The 19,756-nt window shown below is 36.0% G+C and overlaps 2 protein-coding genes across 2 annotated transcripts; one reads left to right on the plus strand and one right to left on the minus strand.

Moving 5' to 3' along the window:
- On the plus strand, positions 5,777–11,284 carry LOC105160998 (serine--tRNA ligase-like). Its single transcript, XM_011078545.2, has 10 exons — positions 5,777–5,918; positions 6,309–6,475; positions 6,572–6,642; positions 6,998–7,159; positions 7,245–7,350; positions 8,286–8,479; positions 9,582–9,685; positions 9,842–10,025; positions 10,239–10,418; positions 10,687–11,284. The coding sequence occupies exons 2-10, from the start codon at positions 6,343–6,345 to the stop codon at positions 10,894–10,896; spliced, it is 1,344 nt and encodes a 447-aa protein (XP_011076847.1). The 5' UTR covers positions 5,777–5,918; positions 6,309–6,342; the 3' UTR covers positions 10,897–11,284.
- LOC105161000 (40S ribosomal protein S17) lies at positions 13,795–15,440 on the minus strand. Its single transcript, XM_011078546.2, has 2 exons — positions 15,327–15,440; positions 13,795–14,407 (listed from the first exon to the last, which is right to left on the minus strand). Exon 2 carries the CDS (start codon positions 14,377–14,379, stop codon positions 13,948–13,950), a length of 432 nt encoding a protein of 143 aa, XP_011076848.1. The 5' UTR covers positions 14,380–14,407; positions 15,327–15,440; the 3' UTR covers positions 13,795–13,947.

Below are 19,756 nucleotides of genomic sequence, written 5' to 3' on the forward strand. Positions count from 1 at the left end.
GGATTTATCAAAAAAAATTTGATCAATATTATCTATCAAGTTTTATTTAAATAAAGAATAAAAAATATTATCATTTTCTTTATTGTTTCTTTAAGTATATAAAAATATGTATATTAAATATCTATTTTGATAATATTATGTGCCATCTAATCAATATAATCTAATAAAAAAGATTAAATAAAAAATAAAAATTTTACACCTGCTGCTATCCATGAACTTGGGCCTAACCATAACACTTGTTGTGTGGTTTGATATGTTGGAATATACTTCTTGAGAATCTATTATTTTGATCATGTTTGTATGATGTTCTTTTTATAGTCTTCGAGTAATGAAATTTCCGCTCCAACTTCGTCTATCTCCTACTGATTGAGGAAAAAAATTCACATTGGTAAGGAGAAAAATCACCTCAACAGAGAAAGCAAAATATTCCCATAAAGGTAGTCAAGAGTCAAACTTACCAAATCAGCATGATAAGGCAGATTATTGATATACTCCTATGGGATGAATCACAACCATATAATTGGAGTAGGTGAAGGACAAAAGAGTACCTTACCTCACCTACACTAAATAACGTAACTTCGTAGTAATATAAATATCCCTCCCCATTGTCTCATTGAGGGAGAGGGAAATTCTTGTAATAACTTTAGTGTAAGTTTGTTGAATCTGTCCTCATAATACAAATTTAGTCGATCTTACTTTTTAACAACATCGACTTGGCATCATCTGTGGGAACGAGCGATTTGACGTTCTAGGATGAACACTAGGTCAAGAGTATGCAACGAAAATGGGGGTTTAGGCGAGCTTGAAGGAATCTCTGAGCATGCACCCCAAGAAAAAGTCCAGCAACCACACGACCCCATGGGGGGTGAAGCAGTCGCCCGATATATTATGAGCGTGTAACCCCGTCGCTATCCTCATAGAGATCGTGGAGTAGACTTCGCCCCTTGAGAATGGCGAGCAGAGGTCGGCAAACCAATAAGAAGGTCATCACCAGGAAAAGATGGAAAGCAGACCTTCCCTATTGAAAGGCGAACTGAACATTCCGCTTCCATGAGATGCACCAGCAAGTGAACACGGACCTCAAAAGAGAGACTAAGTGGCTGCTAGACAAGCCAGCCTTGAGATGTCAGAAGAACTCCAGGTTTTTCCTTAGCCATGGCCCCTCATAGACATAGTCCATTTGCTCCTCACATTTTGGCAGAAGCCATTCAACTCAAGATCAAGATTCCAAGTATCAATGAGGTTGACGAGACCAAAGACCTGTAGGACCACTTAGATCTATTCCTAGCAAAGGAAAATTTGCTAGACATAAGCGATGCAGCATACGTAAGATTTTCCAAACTACCCTGGCCGGAAAAGCCATGACTTGGTTCAACCAACTGCCAGTTGGGACAATACACAGCTTCAAATACTTATTGTAACGTTTTTTAAAACACTTTGCAATCAAAAAGAGGTATGCAAAAAGCACATCATATTTATTTATTGTAGTCTAAGGAGAGCAAGAGGGCCCATGAGAGGACATGTAAAGATTCTCCGAGGTCGTGTTGCAAGTCCCCCAGATCAACCTAGGGCTCTTAGAGAGCATTATGCAATAGAATTTCTGAAAGGAAAGATTTTGGGAAAGTATAGCTGGAAACCTCCAACAACGCTAGATGAACTTCTAGTATGTGCAGAAAAATATTTTTAAATTGAGAAAACTTCAGGCATAAAGACCACAACCCCTTCTAAGAAGAGCGCAGTCGAAGAAAACCACTCAAGGAACCAAAATGTGAGAGTAATCAAAGAGATCGAAAGCGCATACCATCATCCAACATGACCTAATACACCTCTCTGAATGTGCCCCACGCTGAGATCTTCACCGTGCAGAGCAATAAGGACTAGTTCACTGTCATTCTGCATGGGGGAAAATCCTAAAAGGATGAAGTTAGACAAGTATTGCATTTTTCATAAGATTATGATCATAGCATAGAAAACTGCTTTCATTTGAAAAATGAAATAGAGAAATTGATCCAATGTTGATATCTGAAGGAATACGCAGATCATAATAATCCACCTCAAGGAGACAGCTCAAAACCTCCTCAAGAGGGACACAAGAAGGAAGACAAAAAAGGTCAAACCAAGGTAACCTCTCAATTGTTGGAATAATTGGGGTCATATCTGATGGGCCGCAGGAGGAGACTCGGCTCGGGCAAATAAAGCCGCACTCAGGGCTGTCAAAAACATCACAAATGATCTGAATGGTCTAAAAGTGACGATGAACGATGAAGCAGAAAAAAGGCATGAAATAGTTTTTGGTTCCCAAGATTTGGGAAGAGATTCGCCTACCAATAACGCTGCATTAGTAATTTCTGCCACCATATCGAACTTCTTGGTCAAGAAAGTCTTGGTGGATAGCAGCAATTCAACAGACCTCATATTCTACAAAGCGTTCTCACAAATGGGAATCAGCAATACCTAGCTAGCTCAAGTTAACACGCTGCAAGCTAGCTTTAGCGGAGACATAGTAAAACCTTTGGGTGAAGTGGTGCTACCAATGTCTTTGGGCTCATATCCAAGATGGGTAAGAAAGATGATGAAATTTCTTATAGTGGACGCTCCCTCCACATATAACATCATATTGGAAGGACAAGATTGAATTCCTTTTAAGTCACAACCTTCACATACCAATGGCAACTAAAGTTTTCAATTCTCGGGGGTGTCTAAGACAAACTAAGGTGATAAAAGACATGCAAGGAAATGCTATGCTAGCTCCCTAAGAAAAGGCCAATCGGCTAAAACACAAAACAACCACTAAGGGTGGGAACTCAATTAAAGTAGAAACCCGATAATGAATGAACCCCACGTAACTGGAGTAAACTGACTAACGCAAAAGCCAGACTGTTTAATGACATCTATCAAAAGAAGATGAGAATGAAGTGTAAACCCAAGGCGAAAAACGTGTAGTAAAAAAATAAAGAGGAGGTCCCTTAATCCGATCCCCTATTCCCAGAAGATAGAACTGAAAAACAAAAGATAGATCAACCTTATTTTTTAAAATACTAAACTCCTCAAGACTTAAGACACTATCACACTTCTCAATATTCATAAAACAACAATGAAGCCTAGACTGGGGGGCTATAGATGACTCCAATTCATCACTTTCGGCATGAACATGATAAGAAATCATTTTTAGTGATGAATCTAAACCTATCAAAATTTTAAGTGAGTCGAAATAACTCTCCGGCAAGTTTCTGATTATCTCAATAACTTCATATGAAAGTCAACAATTCCCTCATTACCTAGAACAGAAGGCAAAAACGAACGAGAGACAATTTCAGGATCGAAACCGGATTAAGCCTAATCGCCTCAATAGGCAGAATTAAGCGAGACAAGCCTTGACCAACACCTGATCGAGGTTGATTGCCTCGATCAAACGAAACTAGTCAACGCAATCCTGGTCAACTCGACCAACCTTAGATTGTGGCAACACACCTCGACCAAATCTAGGTCGAGGTGACACATCTCAACTTGGAGAGTCTAACCAACGTGAACCTTGACCAAAACCTGGTGGAGGCACCTGTCCTTAACCAGCTGTGCGCCAGCGGCAACATCTTAAGAGACAAATCGACACGATTCAACAAAATAAAAAAATAAAAAATAATGTGGGGAAAAAAAGGGGAGAAGAGAGGAAGATATTTAATAAAAGTATCTACCCTAGCCATGAAGTTATTTTGCCAAAAAAAAAAAAACGAAAATTTGCAAAAGTGAACAAGACAATTATTATATTAAAAATGTATATAGACATCAATCCTAACAGCCCTCAAGACAGGCTAAGCCCGCAGGAGAGCACAAGGTTCAATAATAATTCCTAAATATTCCAAGAAATATTTAAAAATTGGGGGCTATTGGGGGGGGGGGAATGAAATCACACTGGTAAGGAAAAATATCACCACAACAAGGAAAGCAAAATATCCTCATAAAGAAAAATCTGGAGTCAAAAGTACCAAATCAGCATGATAAGAAAAATTATTGAAATACCCCTAGAAAATAATCATAGGTGAAGGACGAAACACCTTGCCATCACTTATCTTAAATAACGTAACTTTGTTGTATAAATACCCTTCCCCATTCCCTCATTGAGGGAGAGGGAAATTCTTGTAACAGTTCCAATGTAAGTACGTTGAATTGTGCCCTTACAATGCATAATTAGTGGATCTCACTTTTTGACAACTTCACCTACTAACTATGTGATTCCAAATGTCCTATTTCAACTTATTTTTCACTACCTGTGTAGCTGCAATGTCTACTAATCCCCTCCCACACTAACTTATAACTATTTCATATTTATAAAAAGATTATTATGCATTGTACTTTTAGTTTTTTTCTATTTATAGAGGTGAAAGGTTAATCCAGCAGAAAACAATTACAATTACAAATTGGACCAATTCATGAAATAAGAATTTAATTTATGAAAATTTTCACTTTAGTTCAGTAGAACACTATTTCCTTTCATTTTTTATTTTATTTTATTTTATTTTTGGTAAAGACGACTATTTGTAGAAATTGTTTGTTCCAATTATTCTACACGTGTATTGAATTTTTTGATCAATTTAAAATATATAGATAATTAAAGCATTGCATTCCACAAAATTATGTGCGTAAGAACCACGTGTCACCATTGCTAATCTATACTAATATAAGAAGAAAAGAAATTCCACAGTAAAAAACGACGATTATTGACATCAACACACCAAAATTTTTGTGAAGTCGAAAATACCCCTAACTTATTCAACTTTTCAAATTTTATATTAATTGATAGATTAGTTTTATTTTATTTCATTTATTTTTTTCTTTTTTATGTAATGTATTGATTTATATATTATACTCTTATTTATAGTATATTTTAAAGCGAAAAGATTACTTATTATATGCAAACAGGAATGACATGCCACAACAGCTAGCAATATTATAAAGAAAAGAGGTGTTGAGGTGTTATAGATATAAAGTGGTGGTTTTAATACTGCTTCACCAATCTTTTTTATCCCTAAAACGTCATTCAACTAATAAGATAATTAACATCTCCGATTACTCAATTTTACATTAAATGATAAGTTAGTTTTCTTTTCTTTTCTTTATTTAATTTATTTAATTTTAATCTGATGTATTAATTTATATATTTTACTCTTATTTAAATAAATTTTAAAGTATGGAGATTATTTATTATATGTAACGATGTATCGTAACTGCTAGTTTATTATATGCACACAGGGACGGCGTGCCATGATGGCTCATTAAAAAAAGAAAAAACTTCTACACTCATAAACGACGGTTAATAACACTGTCACACCAACTTTTAGATATGACAATTATACCCTTAATTAATAATTTTAAAAAATAATTATTATTTTTATACAAAAGTGACTCAAAATCATTACACCAGTTCTCTTATTGCGTCAATAATACCTTAAATTAATTTTTTATTTATTATTTTTTTAAAATGTGATTTTCTTATTTATATATTGTAATCTTATTTATAATATATTTTAAAATATAAAAAATTATTTATTATTTGTGTATTTTATTTATTTAAAAATTTTTGAATAAAACAATTATTTAAGTATTTTTGAATATTTTTAGAAAAAATTATACTCACGTTATGCCATTAATATTTGACATAGTTAATTTTTAAATTTAGAAAATAGAGAATCCAACAAGGCAACCTGCTGACAACATGCACCATTGTGAAAAATAATAGAATTGGGCTAAATTGCATATACCAGAAATTCAAGGGGTAAGAGTGGAAATTAAAAATCCTGCCGTCTATGCTTTCAAAACCCTCGCGCTGCCTTCTCGTTCTCTTACTCAGCGTTCTTCATCATCGTCAACTGGCAACTTCTCTTTAACGTTTTCTATTTCCTCTTATCTCTCTCTGGATTAGGGTAAACGTCTCTTCTCCTCACTCGTTCTTTTTTATTTTGCATTGCCGGTGGTTCTTAAATTTGCATCTATGAGAGCTTTTTATGATTCTTGACATTTTCATAACAACCATTTATATGTGCACTTAATTTGGATGTAATGCGTTGTATCTGTATATGGGTTTCTTTATTTGATGGGTTTGTTGTTCTGGTTTGCGCAGTCAATCCCACTTGGCTTTGCTTTTGCTGGAGGCATTTCCTTTTGTTCTATTTTGATTTTTGATTTTGTAAATTTCAATGGTTTTATGTATATGAATGTGAACCCCAACTCTGTGTTAGTTGTTTCTATCTACTTGTTACATTTTGTTTTCCTTTCTAGACAATATTGTTTTGTTTCATGTCTACAAACTGCAGGCGGAAGGAGCTAAAAAAAGAGAGAGGAACAAGTATGTTGGACATTAATCTCTTTCGTGAAGAGAAGGGCGGCAACCCCGAGAAAATTCGGGAGTCTCAACGCCGTCGATTTGCCAATGTTGATCTTGTTGATGAGGTCATTGAACTTGACAAAGTTTGGCGGCAACGTAATTAGCAAATCTACTTTCTATTTTGAGATTGTGCCGGGAAACCTTGTTTTCTGTCATGATCAGACATATAACTTCGATTTGATATGGTTGTAGGCCAATTTGAGTTGGATGGCTTGAGGACAGATCGAAACAGGATTAGCAAAGAGATTGCCCGCCTCAAAATTGTGAGTGTTTTGGTTTGTTTGTTTTCCTATAATGCTTCTACAACCAACGTTCTTCTTGGAGAGAAGAATAGGATGTTTAAGAAACTAGAATGTCTTAGAAATGCATTTGTTTTGTTTTCATTATGTCTTTCGCTCTTTTTCTTAGAAAAATTGTAATATTATATTGATAATTTGATAGTAAAGCCAAGGTAGCTTGGGACTTCCTTGTTCTTTTCATAAACACTTAATGTCCTTTCTTTTCTCACAGAAACTGTTGACATGAGAGTTCTGAATCTAAATTTTAAGGCAACTATATTTTGTTGGTTCCTCTTGTTTATACATTGGATGTTGACTGGATTTTCTACGGTTTTGGAAGTCGGGACAAGATGCTAGTGGTATGATTGCAAGTACAGAGGAAAACAGGGAACTAACAGTAAAGAAGGAGGCAGAGGTGCAGGAGGCTCTTGCAGCAGTGCAGGCTAGAGTGGGAGTTATTGGAAACCTTGTGCATGATTCAGTCCCTGTCAGCAACGATGAGGTGTGTATGAGGTGCTTTTCTTCTATATGACTTCCATGCTCCCCTGATGAATGATATATGCTATGAATAATGAGATGTTTTATAGGCAAACAACGCCATAATTCGGTCATGGGGAGAGAAGTGGACTGCACCAAAGCTGAAGAATCATGTGGAGCTTGTTGAGCTTCTTGGAATTGCAGATATAAAGAAAGGTGCTCAATGCTTTTCATTTATTTTCTGGAAAATTACATTTTTTGTCCTGTAACTATAGGTCGGCAGCACGTTTGGTCCTGTAACTTACTCCACCTACACATTTAGTCCTTTTCTTATACGAATTTAGTCCTGGACATCTCACATTTGGTTCTTTTTTAGCAAATTTAATTCTTATTCTGTGGTGATAGATTTCGTGCTAACAACCTATAGTTATAGTACCGAAAATGAGATTTACTCCAATGTGAAGTGGATGAAAAGACTAAATTTGCCAAAAAAGGACAAAAAATGTGAGATGTTCGGACTAAATGCATCATAAGGACTAAATATGTAAATTGAGTAAGTTAGAGGACCAAAAAGTGCTAATGACCTATAGTTACAGGATAAAAATATGATTTTGCCTTTCATTTTTCTGAAGTCATACTATGGATATCCATGATGAATTGGATATTTGGTTTGTAAGGGCAGTCTAGAAAAGTGTGGGGATGTTGTAAAATTTCTAAGTATTATCCTTGTGGAGAGAGTGCCAGGGATCTTGTTAAGCCAATCTGAAGCCATCCATGGGTACATGTAAGCGAGAGCTCAGAGAAATTGGATCGCAGTAACTGAGTGTTAAGGGGAGCCTCAGAGCTTTCTGCTGCTGTTGCTTTCTTTTTCCGCAGTAGTATCTGGACTTAAATTTTGTTTAACTGTAAGATGAAGAGGAAGAAAACAAATTAGTACCACAAGTCAAGTTCGTAGGGTCTCAGCTACCAGTTGTGATCTTTCCCCACTTTCCTGTTATTTGACCCTTTCAACCTGATGTGAACACGAAAATTTTTTCCTGCAGGTTCAGCAATGAGTAGCTGAATGCCCATTCCTTGGTCTTACTTTTTGTTTTCTAACTTTCTTGTTGTGGTATCTAGCTTGCTTCATGTATAGCATGTTTGAATTTTAGGTGCAAATATAGCTGGAGGCAGAGGCTTCTATCTGAAAGGGGATGGTGTACGACTTAATCAAGCTTTAATCAACTTTGGTCTTGATTTTTTGGAGAAGAGGGGCTTTACTGCACTGCAAACTCCTTTCTTCATGAGGAAAGATATTATGGCTAAATGTGCTCAATTGGCTCAGTTCGATGAAGAACTTTATAAGGTAACTTTTTCTCTAGTTCAGTAGCTTGGTACTACTATTTCTAAATGAAAGAGAGTTACAAAGATCTTGTGTTGTGCATAAAGATGAACTTTGTTTAAGTGTCTCACTGAAGAAATATATAGAAAGACAATATCCTATCTCATTTTAGTAGAACCCTGGCATGCCTTTCTTTAGCGTGCTGCTTTGCACTTTGCATTAAGATATTGTTCAGATGTTATCAGTTCCTAAGCTGCAGATATCAACCTTACTAGCTTATTCTCCTGCATTAGTTGAGTTATTAATTGTGTTTGTAGCTGTTCACAGTTGTGTTTCTGCTCATTTTTCCCACTCGGGAATTGAAGTGCTAACTGATCTATCAATAAAGCACAGCATTAAACAAATGCATGAATTCCTAGTTATAAAAAAAATTACAGGGGGTGGAGGTAAAACTTACCTCCTGTAATATAAAGTGAGTAATCATGTCAATATGGAGAAAGTATAATTGAAAAGGAACACGGCAAAACTGAACATGTCATCCTTTCTTGTCAGAGTGGCACTATTTGCCAGAACTCCTGCCTGTCTTTCAGAAGGGTAGGATAGGATGAAGTGGCAATCTTTGAGAAATCATATACTGCATGATATTCCTGTTATTTCCTTCCCACACTTCCAAACTATTAAGCCCAAAAAGAACTGCTTTGTCTTTGAACTATTTCTTTTAATTGAGCAAATGACGCTAATACAAAGAGGGAGCAATTGAAGGTATGTAAAGCATGCAATGATATAGGATAGTCTCCAACAGTAATTCAAAATTTGGAGAAAGGCATTGCTTTGGGTGATAAGTTTGAGGATGAAATTGTTTACTATAGGACTTTGACGCAACACTAAGTTTGTCTAGCGTGTGATCTCCATACATATGTTATCTAGTTGCTTGCCATTGGTGAACAGTAAAAAAATCAGTTAGTCCAGTTCTACTGCAATCTCATAGCACCCCTGTACAAATCCGGATTCTTCATGGAATAATACTCTTGATTATATGCACAATTGGTCTATAATTCTATTTTAAGCATAATCATTTAGACTTTCTGGGAGCTGCTAATGTGCTTGACTTGGTGGTTTTTAACAGGTTACTGGAGAGGGAGATGACAAATATCTGATTGCAACGGCTGAACAACCACTTTGTGCGTATCATATAGATGATTGGATTCACCCTTCACAACTGCCTCTGAGGTATGGGATCTATGTAAATGTCCTTGGCTCAACATCGTGTAGTTTACTTCTGGCTTCAAATTGTTATATTTAAGCAACATAACAGTTTTCTCGTTGTATCTTTTTCCCCCCTTCTCTTTTGTCTATAGATTTGATTGACATTCTGAGTTCTGTCAGATATGCTGGATATTCATCGTGCTTCCGTAAAGAAGCCGGGTCGCATGGTCGAGATACTCTGGGAATTTTCCGTGTTCATCAATTTGAAAAGGTGGAACAATTCTGTATAACCAGTCCAAATGGAAATGATTCCTGGGAGATGCACGAAGAGATGCTGAAAAATTCCGAGGATTTCTACAAGCTGGTATCTTCCGCGTCTTTTTCATATATTTGTATCTCTGAGTAATAGCTGTTACTTGTAACAATGCTGCACCTCTGGATAGAAGTAAGAGTATTTTGCCAAAAGACTTTAGCATATCTATGCTGATTCAGTTATCACAAATTGTTCTTCTAATGTTTCTCCCATGATTTTAGACTGCAAAAGTATTGATGTCAGTGAAATAACTTCTGTGAGCAGCTAAATATTCCCTATCAAGTTGTAGCTATTGTCTCTGGTGCACTGAATGATGCTGCTGCAAAGAAGTACGATTTGGAAGGATGGTTTCCAGCATCACAGGCATATAGAGAACTTGTTTCCTGCTCAAACTGCACTGACTATCAGTCCAGAAGATTGGAAATTCGATTTGGACAAAAGAAGGTGGAGTTAGCTTTTTCTTGCTGTATTTTTATGGTTACACATTATTGTCAATGTCAGACTGTGGGTGGCCTTTTAGAAGAAAACATGAAAAAAGATTATATGCATCAATAGTCGGAGCTAAACAAAATTCTCTTTGCTCGCTAAGTCTACCAAAGTTTTGTGCCTTGAAATGGGATATGTAGTGCTCCTTTGTGATTTCAAATTGAAATTATATAGTGTTCAGCATTTTCTTTCCAAAATGATCATTTCCTTGCAAATATGGTTGCAGAGTAATGATAAGGTCAAGGAGTACGTCCACATGTTGAACTCTACCCTCACAGCAACTGAGAGGACAATGTGCTGCATCCTCGAGAACAACCAGAAGGAGGACGGGGTAGAAATACCAGAGGCTCTAAGAGGTTACATGGGTGGGAAATCTTTCATTCCTTTCAAAAACAACACTGGGAAGGAGGCAAAAGGGAAGAAGACTAAGGAATGACCCACGATTCACTTTCTACACCACATTGTGGACGAATTTAAAGGAAATGCTGGAGCTCTCTCTTCCCTCCTATGACTTAATGGGGAACTGTTGAATACTATGATGGGCCGTTTGCCTTTCCTTGAACCTCTTTGGTTAAAGGTCATTTGTTCCAAACTTCCCCTACTCTTTAGCATACCCTTTTAAAGGTTTTTCAATGCCTATGGACGTGCATTGGCGTTGAATTATGAGATATTTAATTATGATTTTTCTTGATCTTTGGCCGGAAACTAGAGTATAATCAAATGTTACAACTTTAAGGTCATTATGACACTAGAATTTGGTGATGGTGAATGTAGGATACAATTACTCAGTTTCTGCAATCTGCCATTAAGTTTCGTTGTCTTCTCATAGATATTTAAACCGATTCATAGACGCAAGCGACGCAAGCAATGCGATTTGAATGTAATACTAGTATTTTCAATGTTCAGAGTCTTGCTAATACTTAACGTAGGACCTTTTTTAAATGGAGTAACCAGGAAGATGATCTATCAAGCTAAGTGTTGAATGCTTATGTAATCTAAATTGTTACCAGGACCGATGATCTTTCGAAAAGAATGTTTTATGTAACCTAAACTATATAAATTGGGGACAAATCACGTTATAGAAACAGTTCCGTTGTTGCTACTGCTACACTCTGCCGAAGAACGAGAAATGATAGATTGCTTCTTTGTCGTCCATGAAACCAAAGCATAACCCAAGATCACACAGAAACCTGTCGAAGACCATCTAGTGTCCACACATGATGCCGAATCAGTGTCACAAAATGCAGCAATGGTGAGAGGATTATCCCAAGGAAAGAAGAGTCATTTAGGGCGAACTGTTGGGATAGGTGGGCGGCGGCGTTAAGATGTTGCTGACAAGGGGATTGGAGAACTTGGCTTCGGTGTTGAGCAGCATGAGCTACAACTGGATGAGTGAACACCAGATACAAAAGCCTGTCCTCCACCCTAATATTACTAGGAACTAAATCCTTTCAATTTTCATAAATATTTCTAGTCATTTAAAGTCATATCAACAGGCTACTTTTTATCTACTAAGTGTATTATATGATGAATATAATATACAAAAGAATGATATCACTAATTATTAATTAAAGCATGCATCAGGGTAAGTTGAATATTGGACAAAATCCTACTCTATTATTAATGCCACCAATGAGAATGATGTTATTTCCTTGCAGAATATAAATGAAATAAAACATTATTAAAGTGAATTTATAACCATTGTTGATATCAAAGGTTTAGAATAAATTACTAATTAAAAATTCAAAGTAAATTGACTAATAATTAAATTTCATAACAAATTCTATTTTATATATGTTCAAAATAATAAATCGCAGTAAATCCATATCAAATTCAGGTTTTATGATCTTGATGGATCGATGCTAGATGACTATCAGTTTTTTTTTTGGATTAATTCAATTGTGTTAAAAAATTATGTTCGAATATAGTTCGTTAGGAAACTGATCAATTTCAAAGCACATAATGTTCAAACTCTATAAAAGTAAACTCAAACTACTAAAGTTCTACTCATGTCTGTAAAAGAAGCCTCCACACACGAAACGCACAAGACAATAAACAAGATACCAAAAAATTCTCTCTATTATCACGAAACTCTGCAACTCCACATATTCCTTGGCATTAAATCATCAACCCTTGATACCATATTTAAGCTGACGTGTAGTTTGCTCCAAAAACTCTGAGGAGATTACGCATCTGATTCAAGAACAAGTGATTGCCAAAAAGTGTTTAGGTCTCCTGTCAAATAAGATCTCAATAAATAATCTAATTATTAAAGTGATTAATTTAAACTCCTTTAAATTTTAACAATAATTAATGCTCCATCAAAAATTAATTCTCCAATTAATTTTTTTTTAATACCTTTAGCATTTTTTGTGTGGCCTTTATAGGTTCACCCTCAACTAGACTTGGGTACGTATTTCGTATACAACTTCATTCGACAATTAACTTACTCTAGGTTTTAATTAAATCATATGTAATTAATCACTCTTTGATTGAGTCATCAATCCAAAAGTACCAGTCACTATGGATGGTCGTCTAGCAACGATCGATGACATTAGTCAATAGATAAAAGTGGTGTAAATCCTTAACTGTATATACCATATAAATACGATCTTCCCATCAAGCTATCTCCCAATCAAAATTTAGTACACGTTATTCCGAATCTGACTAATTCTAATTCAACTCGAACTCTTCTCTTTCCAACCATTTTCTTTTTCCTTTCAAAATTCTAATTTGTTTACAAGGCAATATTGCATCCAATAGGGCTCCACATACAATTTTCATCCGGTAATTAATTTCGTTAAGTTGTATGCGCTGTTGTGGACCAAAGTTTTGATAATCAGTTGACACGAGTTATCCTGAATTTCATGGATTCTCTGAAGGTTTCTTGAACCTCTTTTTGTATAAAAAACGAAAAAACAAAATCCTCCTTTTTCTTCCAAACTCTTCTTCATTCATAAAAACACCTGGAATCCACAAAGATCAAAATCCAGAATAAGCATTTTCAAGAATTTGGCGAAATTAACAGAATTTTTACCACATAAATATATAGCATCAACAAGTTTGAAGCTTTTGAATCGAAATTACACAAACACCCCCTATATTTTATAAAATTCAATTACACACCTTGAGGTGTGTTAGTGTAATATTCAAAAAGCGTTTGTTTAAGTTTAATAACCTCAAAAGGTATAGCTATAATTTTAGAAAAAACAAGGGACATTTGTGTATTTTAACCTAAATTCAGGGAGTATCCAAGTAATACCCAGAGATAATTGCTGGACAAATAGAAAGTCCACAACTACTGGGGAGATGGGAGGGTTATACGGAGAAAGAATAACACATTCATAAACCATGTTACTTTTGCATTAGTCTAAGCGAGCACGTAGTACAGTTAGTTTGGATGTTGAAACTAATCAAAACCATAAAAACAGGGATAAATTCTTGAGCAGATTTAGACAAGAAATAATTGAAGGTTCGTCAATCAACCTCAATATCTCCTCGCAAAACCACCACCACGGCCATAAGCAGGGCCAGCAGGCAATCCCTGTGGTTCAGTACTCTGCTTAACAACTCCAGGAAGTTCAGCCATGCCAAGGGATGCAAGCATGTCGATTGTCTCCTTGTCAACTTCAATGACATCAGTCTTAATGGCAGACTCATCCGGGACAAAGTCCATGCGCCTCTCACGCTCCTCTTCCTGCAGCTTGAGCGAGATGCCACGAACTGGACCCTTTTGGATCCGTTTCATCAGGTGTGTGGAGAACCCGGCAATCTTGTTGCGGAGACGTTTGGACGGAATAATAGCTACTTCCTCCAAGACTTTCTTGTTTGTGTGAAAATCTAGGGTCATTTTGGAGTAGTACCTCTCAATAACTTGTCGAGAGGACTTTTTAACTGTCTTAGTACGCACACGACCCATCTTGACAGCAGCACCCTAGAATCCGACTCTGAAATAGATATAAAGCAGTCAGACACGGCATAAAGTTAAAATAAGATAACTGAGCTTCTAACAAAGAAAGGAGAAGAAAGAAAAATTTATAGACTCGTTCCCATAAGAACTACGAAGATATACAGTCTGAACATACCAAGTTTTGTTCAGGTTTTCATCATTCTAAATACAATCATATCCATGTTGGATCAAGTGCTAGGAAACTGGAACTGGTCATCTGCTCCCGGTATCCAACAGTATATTCAACATAGCAAGATAGTAAGAACCAAGGACTATCTTCTAGTGTTTCTCAGAAAGCAAACTTACTATATCTGTACCGTGTGCGGTGTATCTAAATCCACCAGTTGATTACAAAAAATCCCAAAACTAATAGAAATTCAATTAGAAATCGTTTGACAAATAACAATTTCCAAACATCAGTTACAAATATTTAAATTGCCATTCTCCTCTAAATAAATTAATACTATTATTACATCTCTAGACTAGAAATTGAAAACTGGAAGATCAACATTGTAAACTCGAGCCTAATCTCGTATCCTCCCTCTCCGTTCCCTCAAATTGCTGACTAAATAAATAATTATAAAATTAGGGGAATACAAAATCCAAAAGTTAACATAATAATAAAAATCTTAAAGTTAAATTCAACTTCTAGCGTCAAAATCAGTGCATATACATGCAGATCAAATAAACACAAGAATCTATATGCACGCTAAGACGACCACTTTCCAACTGTCAGCATCTAATGAATGTTCCCAGATATTCTTTTTGCATATCCAAGCAATCCTAATCCTAAACATATATATTATATACAAACACTAGAAAAATTCCGAAAAAATCCGAACAATGCAAAGAGACAGAGAAAGAAAAAAGAGAAGCACGAGTTCAAAGTAATGCAGCAACAGAGAGCAAGAATTTACTTGGAAAAAACGGCGAACGGCGACGGTGGACGCGGCAGCTGTTGGCAGTGTCAGCGTATGAAGAAGAAATAGCACAAGACGAGAATATAGGGCATCTGCTAATTAGGGTTCGAGATCCTATTGGGCTGGGCTCAAATTAAATGGGCCAAGAACCAGACTGCAATATTTGTTGGGCTTTGTGAATGTTCAAATTGGGTTACAACTTTTACCCTTATTTTTGGGCCACAACCATTTTTTTTTTAATGAAATTTACCGTCCCAAAAAAAAAAGAGAGAGAGAATCAACTACTAAAAAGATGATCGATTCTTTAAAATCTTTTTCTTCAATTGAAAGAAGCAGAGACGTAGTTAGCCTGACTCCTTAGAGGGTTTTTTTCTTTTTCTTTTTTTTTTTCCCAAAGCTTTTTGCTTATTAGTGTTTTCACATGTGAATTTGTTGCCCATCACCTTATCTAGAAAGTATAATAGAAATTAATGATGTGTACTTAGTCTAGTAGTATCAAGATAGTCGAAGAATTTTCAAAAAAAATTTAAATTCAAAGGAGGACTATCTGCGAAGGAAGGGTTAACACTCTAATGTTTAGGTCAATATTTGAATTATTGAATAAATAATAGAAAAACTCAAAATAATGTAAAAATAATGGTGTGAAAAGTGATGTGGAATGATAAAAAAAAATTAGTGTGAGTGAAAATGAGTATATGGAGTGCCAAAGTATGCAAAGAGCTTACTAAAAATCAAGAGAAAAGTGTGTGGAAGTAAATGATGCTCGTTACCATTATGGCTGCAAAGTGGCCCCTATTTATAGGCTGGCTGAGAGCAAAATTCGAAAATAGTTGCAGCATATGATACACAATTTCAAAGATGTGTGAGTTAGCTAACTAAAAAAAACAAATTATAATTTCGATTTATTTGGAAGAGCATATGACTATTTGAATGAATTATGTCCAGTCAACCAGATTTCAGCGAAATTTGTTTTACTTCTTGATGTCAGGTCAGCCATTATGAATCTAGAAGGAGTTTGTTGGAATTTTTTTAATATGACGTGTCTCTAAATATTAAGAGCGCATGTGACATGGAATCCCTGATGTTCGTTGAGTCACCTTGCTAGACTGGGCTTGTTTCTGGGCTTGCCAAGTTAGTTATGAATCTTTGCACTATGGATTTTACATATTGCTCATGGACCAATAAGCTAAGCTCTGTTGCGCTATGAAATAGGGGGCCACATCCTTTTATTGTGGGCTTTGGAAAGGATAAATGAGGGGGTATCATCCCTCCTACACCCGCCCCCACTCTAGTAGTGCATGATTAGTATTGGATTGCTGAAATAGAATTTATTTCCACTACCTGAAGAATTTTCTCAACGCGTGGATTTAGTAGGGGAAATTCTGCTGAGCTATCTAGCTATGCCAGCTAGGCTATCGAAAGAAAGTCCTGGTGGGCTGATTAGATGTAAACGCCTTACCCACACATGCGGATTTGGGGGGATTTACGCATATCTGCAAAAAGGTGAGTGATAATTGCCAAAGATAAGATGATAGGACAGACTTGACGGTGTTGGGGGAGTACGTGCTTGCTGATTGGCTGATTGCGACAAATAGGAGAGAGAAGTGCCAAGTCCTCAGCGAATGGGACTGCTTGGCGATCTTCATTTTTAAGGCAGGGGGCGCATCTTTCGTGATACAACTCTTTTTCGAATTCCTAGAGGTAATTTTTAGTATTTTTTCCCTCTTACTCCTTTAGTTCTTTTTCCAGCAATATTCATTATTGATCGTTATTTATTTCTTTGCAGCTTCTATTAATTCTTCCTAGCGTTCCCAGTATTCCTTACTCCCCCTTCTAGGTATGATTCTTTTTTTTTTTTTTGTTTTTTTTCTTGCTTTTCTAGAGCTATATCTATTGGAAGTATAGATGAGCATGTGATCGAGGAAATAATGGTGGACCTAGTAGGATCCTTTGGGGAGGAAAAGGAAAACCCCTTTGCCTCCAACTCAGTTTCCCATCGTGGAGGTAAGAGCAAGGAGGAGGAAGGGAACACTGGGGAAGAGAAAAAAAGGAAAGTGGTACAGATAGGATGGTTTATGATGGAATGGAGTCTTTTTTAGTTTACGGCTCTCGTTTCTCTATTGATGATGCAGTGAATATGAGCGAGAAGTATGGAAAAACTGATGAATTTTGTAATTCAAGTCCCTGTTGTTGTTGCTCACCCAAACTTTTCTCCTGATAGCTTTCTTTGCTTCTACGTGGCCCAGTAGGAGGCTAGGTTGTGGTTTCCTATCCTTGACTTTTTGTAGCACCCTCTATAGCACTACACTAAATTATCACTAATTATTATATACTTTCATATTAACCCGTCTTTTAAAAAATTTCACTTTAATTGAATAAGATAATTTTTTTTTTATCAATGTAATATATAAGTCATAAGTAATGATAGACATCGTCAAAAGTTTATATTTATTATTCTACTAATTTACTCACGTCTACACCCCCCCCAAAAAAAATAATGAAGTTTCTAGCTATTATAAAATTTAAAATGCAATCTCAGTTAAAAACTAGTGTATCTTGTAGTCACATAGCTAGAATTCCTAGCTTCAAATGTCATGGCTGACCCACCTAATAAGATTAGCGGCAGGGCTCAAGATTTATTTTGGCTAGTCATTTTGGCTTATCATCTGAAAATTATGTGACAAAGAATGAGCTGCCTACTCTATAAGTATAGCTAATCAACCTATATATATACATATATGTATATACACATACGACAACAAGACAAGTTTCGTGCACTGACACAAACCAACATATGTTTGCCATGTAACCACAACAAGTTTAAAAAATAGCACATACCAACAATCACATTTCAATCTACAACATAATACCCAACGTTATCATTTATTTCCATAAGGCCATGCTTACCCAAACTGGAGTGCATCACTCAATGGTCTTTGCCAAGTATCATCATCTCAATCACGATATCTCATCCTTTTATTTCGATATCACACAACAAACAACTCATATGATATCCCATTATCAATCATATCACAAAACAAACAACTCGTATGACATATTATATTATGAATCATACCAAACAATACACAACTCATATGATATAGCACGTCATCTCTATTGATCAATTGACAACACACAGCTCGTCACTGATTATATCATCATAAACCATTGCAGTAAGTCCCCCAGTTAGGTAAGCCATCTCTTTATCTCAGTTTATATTATCCCCATCAATAACTTCATAATTCAATTTCACACAATAATTAAATATAATATCACATAATTATCCATCCGTCTTTCTTACACTATAATTACAAATGACCATGCAACAACAACTTCACATGACAATAACGTAATCCAAACAAAAATTCAACAATTTACGACCAAGTGTACAATAGAAATATATATACCTATATATATATATCTAATTAACTATACTTACCTCAAATTTCAACATAGTTAGGTTAATAAAAGGTGTTGATCAATCCTCTACATTATCAAAAATTAAAAACAATAAGTCAATTATCAGATTTCTTCTCCTCTCCTTGAGCGTTCATCTCGCTAAGGCCAAAACTCATGTAGAATATCAAGGTTTCTGGAAACGAAAGTTGAAGACATTTTAGAGAATTGAGAGAAGAAGATGAAAAACTTCATTTCTGTTGTAATCTATGTTCAAGAAACTGTATAAAAGAATGTATATACAGGAAAAAGTATAACTGCTCCTAACTAACCCAACAAACTAAAAGGCAGAGTAAAAAACGCACTTCTAACTAATGAAAGCGCATAATGAAAAAAATAACGACAAAGCTTAAGTAAAAATAAATGGCGGATCTTCCAACTCAGTCCGATTTCAGCATCCAACTCAACAACTAATTTGTCCAATGTTCATCTTCAACATTCGTCTTCATCCGCTGTTCTGTGTGCAATCTGTTGTTCTGCTACATATCGTGATACCCCCGCTCAAGATGGAGCTTGGTTTGTCAAGCCTAGCTTGACGAACAGACGGGCAAAATCACCAACAGGGGAAGACTTGGTAAATGAATTAGCCAATTGCTCAAGCCCAAGAACATGAGATTGCTGGATGAATCCCAACTTCAAGTGATCACGGACGAGGTGACAATTTATGTCCAAGTGCTTGGTGCCCTCATGAAAGATAGTGTTGGCAATGATATGAATAGCGGCTTGGTTGTCACACCAGAAAGAAACAGATGTGCAAAAAGGAAAGTTGAGTGTGCGCAAAAGGTAGGATAACCACAGGGGTTTGCAAACGGCAACACCTATACTATGGTATTCAGCTTCGGTGGATGAACGAGCCATGGTGGGTTGTTTCTTTATTTTCTAGAAAACAAGAGAGGAACCCAAGAAGATACGAAAACCGATGATAGAACGGCGAGAATCTGGACAAGAGGCCCAAGAAGCATCAATATACG

Source organism: Sesamum indicum, linkage group LG4 (assembly GCF_000512975.1).
Source record: "Sesamum indicum cultivar Zhongzhi No. 13 linkage group LG4, S_indicum_v1.0, whole genome shotgun sequence".
Classification (NCBI taxonomy): domain Eukaryota; kingdom Viridiplantae; phylum Streptophyta; class Magnoliopsida; order Lamiales; family Pedaliaceae; genus Sesamum; species Sesamum indicum.